Consider the following 10,866-nt stretch of genomic DNA (forward strand, 5'->3'; position numbering starts at 1 on the left):
GATTATGTGCCTTGAGGTTGGTCTTCTTGAGGAATATCTTTGTAGTGTTCTCTGTGTTACCTGGAGTTGAATATTGTCCTACCTTGCTAGGTTGGGAAAGTTTTCCTGAATAATATCCTGAAGCATATTTTCCAGCTTGGATTGATTCTCTTCGTCACATTCAGGTACACCTATCAAACGTAGATTAGGTCTTTTCACATAGTCCCATATTTCTTGGAGACTTTGCTTGTTTTTATCCTTTTTTCTCTAATCTTGTCTTTTTGTTTTATTTCATTAAGTTGGTCTTCGACCTCTGATATCTTTTCTTCTGCTTGATCAAAAAATCTTAATACATCATCAATTCACATTTAATTCCTTTCTTTGGTACAAAAGAAGTTTGCTGTTTCAGCTTATGTCTATTAAGCAGTTTATGTCTATTAAGCAATTTAATATTAAATAATAATAATATTAACATCATAACTACACTTAATTATATCTTTGTCAATAGTTAATGCCCATAATTCTAATTCACCTATATTACAACGGGTCACAGATTGTTAGAGAAGGTCATTATTATAACATTCTTATAAATGTCATTTGATAAGTAGCAAAGCTGAAGGCAAAGTAACTCCCTAATATTTACGAAGCAGTTTGAAGCTAAGTGCCTCTATATCTATACACAGAAAATCTATTTTCTGATATGGAAACCCTTCCTAAATATGAAAACTTCTCTCAAACTGTGGCTTGTGATTATCACCAAAAATACACTGTATCGTCTGTGTAGCCTTGACAGTAGGTTTTGACATCTCTAGCCATTCCTAACTAAATATGGAAACAAAAATTAAATGTGACATAGTGACCAGTTCACTTCCCTAAGGCCAGACCTGGTAACTTTTGAAACAGTGAAAGAATGAAAAATGAGCTTTCAAATACAGGAAGCCACTAGAAAATAAGAATACCACCATTTCACAACCTAAAATAAGAGCTTTCAAGACTTTCTGTTCAATAGCAAGTTTCGGGGCAAGGGGGAGAGAGGGAGAGCGTGGGTTTCTGCTCACTGTACACACGACACCAATGGGAATAAGGGCCAGTCCAACTTCTGTGTTACCATTACTCTGGGTAATAGTTCCAAGCTGTAAGGCACAGCTGTATAGGCCCTGCCAGCAAGGCCATCGCAGCAGTGCTTCGACAGCGTGGGGCCCCGAAGTGTCAGGATATAGAGAAGGCAGCAGTTGTTGGCTGTGAAAACAGTCTGATACAAACCAGATGGGAACTTACTAGATGGGCAACACAAAGGAAAACAATTGGCTCATTCAACAAAGTCAGGCCACTGCCCCAGAGAATTCACAGAAGACAATAACAGTCACCCAGAGTTGATGCAAACAAGAAACAGCCATGTGGTTACAGTTTAAAGAATTGTTTTTCCTTAGACTAAACAAAGTTTTGATTTCTAATTCTTGTACTCATTAATTGAAGTTTGGTGGACAGGTCTTTTTGCCAAAGACAAATATTTCATTTCTTTTGTGACACCAATAGAAATACATGAGAACACAGAAACTAATTCTGTGCTGCTTCCTCTAAAGTGTTAGGAACATAAGCTAAGCTATTTCAGGAAACTGGCAAATTTAGAAAATGATTGATCATGCTGACACAGTAATTAGAAAATGTCCAACTTATTATTTCCAGGATTTCCGAAGTCCTAGTTAGTGTAATGTAGGCAGAATGACACAAAAAGCAATTATCGCAAGGCTCTCAGAACTACATTTCTACCTAAACTGTCTTTTCTGACTTCACTAGGTGGTACAGTGTTACTGCAATTATATTCCGAAGAAGAAAGTGCTCATGTTTTCCATAGCCTCTGTTAGGCTCATCACACAAAAAGGTACCTGTCCATTCTGAGCTGGCAAGTATAACAAAGGCTAACAATTAGATTTTAAGATACCTTTTAGCAATAACTTTACTGAAAGACTTTTGTGGGTATATATTCCACAACAGAGTAACTTGTTTTATCATTTTAACAGAGACTAAATAGCATTGAGCTTAAAATAATTCACAATTGCATTTCTTCTTACTAGAATCCCAAGAGTAATTCTGACCTCTGTATTTACTCCCAATTAAAAAATATACCCAAGAAAGTCTTAAATTTGTAATCACCATTTGTAGGTCATGAATAAGGAACCCATCAGGGACACTCTGAAAACAATGAGGTATGTTTACCAAGCATTTGTCATGCACATATTTTAAAATATTTTGTAATTAAGTGATCCTGTTTTATTTTGCTTTTATAATAAAAATAAATAGATTTCTTAAAAGAAAATACATCTTTTCTGAAAAGGATGGAGTTGGTTTCATTTCATTTTCACCTGTGTAACTGTAAAAAATACTGTGCTGTATGACATATGGCTTGGGTTTCCCATTATGCACGTGTTGCATTGCCCAGATTATTCCCATTGACTCCTCCCATCCTAAAAGCTGCGGCTAAACACAAAGACTCTTTCCTGTTCCATTAGATCTTTCATCCTGTGCAAGGTAACTCTGAGGTAAGCCAGGGAAACAGAAGTAAAGTAACAATTTGATATGTAGTTTGATGCCGTCTTAAGTATTTCCAGCCATAGGTCTTTACCTCCGCTTCTCTACTGCAGACACACACATGTTCACACATACTTTATTATTACTATACTTCAAGTTCTGGGATACATGTGCAGAACGTACAGGTTTGTTACATAGGTATACACATGCCATGGTGGTTTGCTGCACCAATCAACCCGTCATTTACATTCGGTATTTCTCCTAATGCTATCCCTCCTCTAGCCCCCGACCACTTGCCAGGTCCCGGTGCGTGATGTTCCCCTCCATGCGTCCATGTGTTCTCAATATTCAACTCCCACTTACGAGTGGAAACGTGGGGTGTTTGGTTTTCTGTTCCTGTTAGTTTGCTGAAAATGATGGTTTCCAGCTTTATCCATGTCCCTGCAAAGGACATGAACTCATCCTTTTTTATGGCTGCATAATATTCCATGGTATGTATGTGTGTGTGTGTGTGTGTGTGTGTGTGTGTGTGTGTGTGTGTGTGTATGCGCCACATTTCTTTATCCAGTCCATTATTGATTAGCATTTGGGATGGTTCCAAGTCTTTGCTATTGTGAACAGTGCTGCTGTAAACATACATGTGCATGTGTCTTTATAGTAAAATTATTTATAATCCTTGGGTATACACCCAGTAATGGGATTGCTGGGTCAAATGGTATTCCTGGCTCTAGATCCTTGAGAAATCGCCACAGTCTTCCACAATGGTTGAACTAATTTACACCCTCACCAACAGTATAAAAGCATTCCTATTTCTCCACACCCTCTCCAGGATCTGTTGTTTCCTAACTTTTTAATGATCACCATTCTAACTGCCATGAGATAGTATCTCATTGTGGTTTTGATTTGCATTTCTCTAATGACCAGTGACAATGAGCTTTTTTTCCTACGTTTGTTAGCCACATAAATGTCTTCTTTTGAGAAGTGTCTGCTCATATCTTTAACCCACTTTTTGATGGGGTTGTTTTTTTCTTGTAAATTTGTTTAAGTTCTTTGTAGATTCTGGATATTAGCCCTTTGTCAGATGGATAGATCGCAAAAATTTTCTCCCATTCTGCAGGTAGCCTGTTCACTCTGATGATGGTTTGTTTATTGTGCAGAAGCTCTTTAGTTTAATTAGATCCCGTTTGTCAATTTTGGCTTTTGTTGCCGTTGCTTTTGGTTTTTTAGTCATAAAGTCTTTGCCCATGCCTATATCCTGAATGGTATTGCCTAAGTTTCCTTCTAGGGTTTTTATGGTTTTAGGCCTTACATTTAAGTCTTTAATCCATCTTGAGTTAATTTTTTATAAGGTGTAAGGAAGGGGTCCAGTTTCAGTTTTCTGTATATGGCTAGCCAGTTTTCCCAACACCATTTATTAGAGAGGTAATCCTTTCCCCATTGCTTGTTTTTGTCAGGTTTGTCAAAGATCAGATGGTTTAAATGTGTGATGTTACTTCTGAGGCCTCTGTTCTGTTCCATTGGTCTACATATCTGCTTTGGTACAAGTACCATGCTGTTTTGGTCACTGCAGCCTTGTAGTATAGTTTGAAGTCAGGTAGCATAATGCCTTCAGCTTTCTCCTTTTTGCTTAGAGCTGTATTGGCTATATGGACTCTTTTTTGGTTCCATATGAAATTTAAAGTAGCTTTTTTCTAATTCTATGAAGAAAGTCAATGGTAGCTTGATGGGGATAGGACTGAATCTATATATTACTTTGGGTAGTGTGGCCATTTTCACAATATTGATTCTTGCTATCCTCGAGCATGGAACATTTTTCCATTTGTATGTGATGCTAGCTAGTTATTTTGCCCATTAGTTGATGCAGTTTCTTTTTTTTTTTTTTTTTTTTTTTTTTTTTTTTTTTTTTTTTTTTTTAAGACTAGTCAAGTGCAGTAGTGAGAAGAGGGGAGAGTAGAACAAGGACTTCGATCTGTAACTGACTGTGAACAATCAATTGAGATAGTGACTCACTACCTTCGGACCAGCCTGATGCAGTTTCTTCACAGTGACAATGGTCTTTACAATTTGTTAAGTTTTTGCAGTGACTGGTACCGGTTTTTCCTTTCCATGTTTAGTGCTTTCTTCAGGAGCTCCGGTAAGGCAGGCCCAGTGGTGACAAAATCTCTCAGCATTTGCTTGTCTGTAAAGGATTTTATTTGTCCTTCATTTACGAAGCTTAGTTTGGCTGGATATGAAATTCTGGGTTGAAAATTCTTTAAGAAAGTCCTCCACTCTCTTTTGACTTGTAGGGTTTCTGTAGAGAGATCCACTGTTAGTCTGATGGGCTTCCCTTTGTGGGTAACTGACCTTTCTCACTGGCTGCCCCTGACATTTTTTTCTTCATTTCAACCTTGGTGAATCTGACAATTATGTGTCTGGGGGTTGCTCTTCTTAAGGAGTATCTTTGTGGTGTTCTTTGTATTTCCTGAATTTGAATGTTGGCCTGTCTTACTAGGTTAGGGAAGTTCTCCTGGATTATATCCTGAAGAGTGTTTTCCAACTTGGTTCCATTCCCCTGTCACTTTCAGGTACACCAACCAAACGTAGGTTTGGTCTTTTCACATAGACCCGTATTTCTTGGAGGCTTTGTTCATTCCTTTTCATTCATTTTTCTCTAATCTTGTCTTCATGTTTTATTTCATTAAATTGATTTTCAGTCTCTGGTATCTTCTTCTGCTTGATCAATTTGGCTGCTGATAATTGTATATGCTTCAAGAAGTTCTCGTGCTGTGTTTTTCAGCTCCATCAGGTCATTTATATTCTCTAAATTGGTTATTTTAGTTAGCAATTCCTCTAACCTTTTTTCAAGGTTCTTAGCTTCCTTGCACTGGGTTAGAACAAGCTCCTGGCATTATTACCCACCTTCTGAAGCTGACTTTAACAATTCGTCACTCATTCTCTATCCAGTTTTGTTCCCTTGTTGGCGAGGAGTTGTGAACCTTTGGAGGAGAGGAGGTGTTCTGGTTTTTGGAATTTGCAGCCTTTTTGAGCTGTTTTTTTCCCCCTCATTTTCATGGATTTATCTACCTTTGGTCTTTGATGTTGGGGACTTTCAGATGGGGTTTCTGCGTGGACGTCCTTTTTGTTGGTGTTGATGTGATTCCTTTCTGTTTGTTAGTTTTCCTTCTAACAGTCAAACCCCTCTGCTGCAGGTCTGATGGAGTTTGCTGGAGGTCCATTCCAGACCCTGCTTGCCTTGGTATCATCTGCAGAGGCTGAAGAACAGCAAAGATTACAGCCTGTTCCTTCCTCTGGAAACTTCTTCCCAGAGGGGCACCTGCCAGAGGCCAGCCAGAGCTCTCCTGTATGAAGTGCCTGTCACATCCTGTTGGGAGGTATCTCCCAGTCAGGAGGCATTGGTATCAGGAACCCACTTGAGGAGACAGTCTGTCCCTTAGCAGAGCTCGAGCACTGTACTGGGAGATCCGCTGCTCTCTTCAGAGCCAACAGGCAGGAATGTTTAAGTCTGCTGGAGCTGTGCCCACAGCTGCCCCTTCTCCCAGGTGCTCTGTTCCAGGGAGATGGGAAGTTTTATTTCTTTTAGAGATGTCCTGCCTAGAGAGGAGGAATATAGAGAAGCAGTCTGGCTGCCAAGTTTTGTGCTTGAAACCCAGAGCCCTGTTCATGTAGGCACCCAAGGGAATCTCCTGGTCTGCGAGTTGCGAAGACCGTGGGAAAAGCGTAGTATCTGGGCCGGAATGTGCCATTCCTCAGGGCACAGTTCCTTGGCTGTAGGAGGAAGTTCCCTAACCCCTTGTGTTTCCTGGGTAAAGCGACGCCCCATTCTGCTTCTGTTCACCCTCTGTGGGCAGTACCCACTGTCTAACCAGTCCCAATGAGATGAACTGGGTACCTCAGTTGGAATTGCAGAAATCACCCACCTTCTGCACTGATCTCGCTGGCAGCTGCAGACCAGAGCTTTTCCTTTTCAGCCATCTTGCCCAGGTCCCTAAGATATATCTTACACATATAATCTTAAATATATTCACGGAAGAAAAACAATTTTGTTATCTCCCTAACACTATATAGAACATGTACCATCTTTAGCATTTCCTCACCAACATCCTTTAAGGCTTAGGACAAATATAGGGTCAATTCCTATCTGTTAAAGGAGAGCTGATTATAACATCAGTATTCAAAAAGGAGAGAAACAGTCATGCTAATAAAAGCTAACACTTTCAAGGCCGGGCACAGTGGCTCATGCCTGTAATCCCAACACTTTGGGTGGCAGAAACAGGTGGATCACAAGGTTAAGAGACTGAAACCATCCTGGCCAACATGATGAAACCCCGCCTCTACTAAAAATACAAAAATTAGCTGGGCATGGTGGCGTGCACTTGTAGTCCCACCTATTCGGGAGGCTGAGGCAGGAGAATTGCTTGAACATAGGAGGTGGAGGTTGCAGTAAGTAAAGCTAACACTTTAATAGCTCTTAATATATGTCAGGTTCTAGTATATCTTATGTCTTTAATTACCATAATGAGATATTTATAATATATACAGAGAAGAAAAGCACAGAGAGGTTATCTTGCCCAGGGTCACCAACTAGTAAATAGATGAGCTAGAATTTGAGCTCATGTCATTTACCTCCAAAGTACTTCTAATTCTAAATAGAAGAACAGAATCATCAAAAACAACTGGAGTCCTTAAGCAGTGTTTCTCAAAGGGCAGTGCTCCCTCTCCTGCATCCGAATAACCAGGGGTACTAATTTAATGTTCACAATCCCAGACCCCACCTCAAGCAAACATTCAGTTTAGGATCTGGATTTTATTAATAGATAAGTACTCCAGGAGAATTTTATATCTGTTAAAGTTTGAGAAATACTCTATCAGAGACAAACAATCTAGTAGCAGTTCACCCTACATGTATAATAAGATTATATTACTTCTGTGTTCTAATTTATTTATTTTAGTTTTCGATCAAGCTTTTAATGAAAATATCATAAAAGAACAGTTTCTCATAGCCATATATTAGGAATGCACACTTCTGAATGGAGAGATCACTCATTGATGAATTGCTTTTTTATGACACTGGATGGCTGTGTAGCTATAGCTCTGACCTGAATTTATACAAACTCTCCAGGGTAATGTATTCTGAATTGAAATAAGCTTCTCTTTTTATTTTCATTATATGAACAAAAAGGGTAGAATTGGTTTAGTGGAATAGTCTGCCTAATTTACATAAAATAACTAAAAATTTTTAAGTAAATGATTACTAGATTGATTAAATACGTCAACTTGCAGTTAATTTGGAGGGCATTGTGGTGTAATAAAAATAATACTGAGGCTGGGAGTGGTGGCTCATGCCTGTAATCCCAGTACTTTGGGAGGCTGAGATGGGAGGATTACTTGAGTCCAAGAGCTCAAGACCAGCCTAGGCAATATAACAAGATCCCATCTCTATAATAATATTCGACTAGAAGTAAGATCAGATGCGACTCCTAATCGTAATTACAACCTTTGGTTCTGTTGAACTGGAGATGCTTCTTCTGCTCCCAAGTCTTAAGTATCAAAATGTGAAGATTTTTATCAAATCTACATTTACCTGTGTGATTATAAGGTTAAATTATCTGTAATCACTGTTGAATAAAAAAGGCGACTAATTGATCTAATAGTTTAAATTATATTTTATATCAATTTGATTTCTATTTTAAGAATCATAACAAAAACTTTAAAGTCAAGTTTCAGGAAATCTGGCTAAGAACAATGAAAGGGTTGAAGAGGTTTTTGGAATGTTGGCAAGTCTTCAAAACAATCCTGGTGTATGATTTTGGTGAGATGTGTTTAATGTCTAAAAGATGAGAAAAATCCAAGCTCTCCATTCACAGTGTATAATTAGTTCCACAAAAAGGAAATTAAATGATTTCCACAATTAAAATGCTTTTCAAGTAATTGAAATTACTTTTAGTACCAACAAGTAAAAATGTTGTAGAAATCCTTGCATGTAGAAATCCTTAGTTATGTACACTTGTCTCTTTGATTATACATATATGATATAGATATAGATACTATAGAGAGATATGCATAGATGTATATTCTATATATATATATATATGCACATCTATAGGAATAGTTAAGATAATCACCTATGTTTTAAAATCCATTATTGTGCCAGAGAAATCTTTTTTCTCATATGGATTACACCTCCCTCATCCCAACATCCTCACATAAAAGGTAAGAAAGGTATATACATAAAAACAATCTGCAAGGTGACCTAACACACTTGTTGCCACGTGTTTATTTTTCAGCACTACAAGAAAAAAGTGACAAGTTGACAGTACAATTATAGAAAGTTGTCTTTTCATATTTAATAGTATTCTAACAAATTATTTCTGAGATGCAGTGTTTTAAAGAAATTATTCTTCTCAACTACCCCTTTATTCTCCCCCTCCCCCCTTTAATAAGGACTTGTTTATTTTGAAGAAGAAAGGTCCCAAACATCAGGCTGTTCACAAAAACAACCCACAGTATCAACTTCAGAAAACAAATCTTAAGACTATAACACTAATTATTTTTTCTGGAGGGTGTGTTTGACATGCCAACTCTCATTCATAAAAATACACTTACATTTGTGTTGAACAGCCCCACACAGCACACTAATGTGGGGGTGTAATACTTTCTAACTCAAAGCTGCTTCCAGGAGCTACTCACCTAAAGGAGATACTGCCTTTGCAGTTAAGGAAGCAACTATTGAACTTATATGTGAATGAAAAGAACTGTACTCCTTGCATAACAAGAGATTATTTTGGAGACAGTTGATAAAAACTATACATCCACTTTATTGTTGTCATAAAGAGGTATCAAAATTAAAAGCAAAAATTACAGGGTAAGACTTAACAAAACTACTAGGAGTGTCAAAGGAAGTGAAAATGGGAGTAGGCACAGGGCAGTATAAATTAATGAACATGGGAAGGACAAGGATGGGGAGAACAGGGAGCATGTGCTGAAGATACTAGGGGAGAGCATCTGGTGAAAAATCTGAACTTAGACAAGTGCCTAGGTAAAGAAATAATGGGATAAGATTTCTAAACCCCACTATGTGCTTAAGAATCACCTTTGCCATTGGCGCTGTCTCTGTCATCCTCTTCTTCCTCAGACTCTTTTTCATCATCCTTGATCAACTCCAGCTGGTCATCCCTCTTCTTCATTATCATCATCATCATCCAGTAGGTCCCCTCCTCAGCCAAGTCATATGCACCTACCTCAGACTCCATCTTCCCATTAGTCTCTACTGCTCTTCTCCTCTTCTAACTTATCATGCTTCATCTCTACTGCTTGTTTCCTATTCCTTTTCCATTTTTTCCAGGAGAGAATCCACTTATTTTTATCTGGGTTAATTCCTTCTTAATGGCCTGAAGTTCATCTCCTTTCAACTTTCCAGACTTGGAAGATCTCCTCTGTCCAATCTTAGAATTGAAGCCACTTTTGCTCCTTTGTGAGGTGTTTCCTGATACATGCTGACGTTTCAAGGGCACTACAACCCGAGCAATAGGAGGAGGAGGAACACGTGCTGGGTAACTGCACATCCTATCGTAATAATCCCGTTAAAAGACATGGTCCAAGTCAAAAGAGGAGCCGTACATCTCTGCTACAGCAGCCTGGGCATTTCTCACATTAACATTGAATGAAGGCAAAGCCCTTATGAACAGAACAACCTACAATTTTGTCATACTTCAAAAAGATTGCCTCCACATCAGATTTCTTCAGCACAAGTGTGTTGAGATTTCCAATGAACACACGAAGTTCATGGAGGGAGGGTCTGTCTTGTCAGTAATGTTTTTGGCCATTGTATTTGATGATAAGGTTTCTCACAAAGCAGAAAATGTAGCTGAAGATCAAAAAAATCTCACAGGAGTGGGGAGAGAGAAGAGATTAGATTCTGAGACTCCTACTTTCGGGTTCTATGTGGAGAAAAGGACTGCTGCTTGAGGTCGGCAAGGTGGCCACACCTTTCAATCTTCACCTCTTCACAAAATGGCCTCCTTTCTTCTTTTATCCCTAGAGAGCAGATGCTTTGTTTTATCCCTTTCTAGGTCCACAGCACTTTCTATGGTACTTTATGTAAAGGGTTGGTAAAAAAAGACTAAGAATGAAAGCATGCATGGTAAAAAAGACTAAGAATGAATGACCAGCCTGGACAACAGAGTGAGACCATGTCTCTAAAAAAATGAAAACAGGGCCGGGCGCGGTGGCTCAAGCCTGTAATCCCAGCACTTTGGGAGGCCGAGGCGGGTGGATCACGAGGTCAAGAGATCGAGACCATCCTGGTCAACATGGTGAAACCCCGTCTCTACTAAAAATACAAAAAATTAGCTGGGC

The 10,866-nt window shown here is 38.8% G+C and overlaps 1 protein-coding gene and 1 pseudogene across 4 annotated transcripts in view; both read right to left on the bottom strand.

The window, feature by feature from the left end:
* Nucleotides 1-10,866, bottom strand: part of KIAA0586 (KIAA0586 ortholog) — a 122,112-nt gene that overhangs the window by 16,345 nt on the left and 94,901 nt on the right. Inside the window, exon 30 of one of the 4 annotated variants that reach the window (XM_037739462.1) lies at nucleotides 10,288-10,545. The exons of the other annotated variants lie outside the window; for them this stretch is intronic. Coding sequence (XP_037595390.1) covers nucleotides 10,436-10,545 — 110 coding nt within the window. The 3' untranslated portion in view covers nucleotides 10,288-10,435. Of the gene's footprint in view, nucleotides 1-10,287; nucleotides 10,546-10,866 lie in introns of those variants that run through there. 4 annotated transcript variants of the gene reach the window in all.
* LOC119471706 lies at nucleotides 6,831-10,334 on the bottom strand (annotated as a pseudogene).

This window comes from Cebus imitator, unplaced genomic scaffold, assembly GCF_001604975.1.
Source record: "Cebus imitator isolate Cc_AM_T3 unplaced genomic scaffold, Cebus_imitator-1.0 Scaffold70, whole genome shotgun sequence".
Lineage (NCBI taxonomy): Eukaryota > Metazoa > Chordata > Mammalia > Primates > Cebidae > Cebus > Cebus imitator.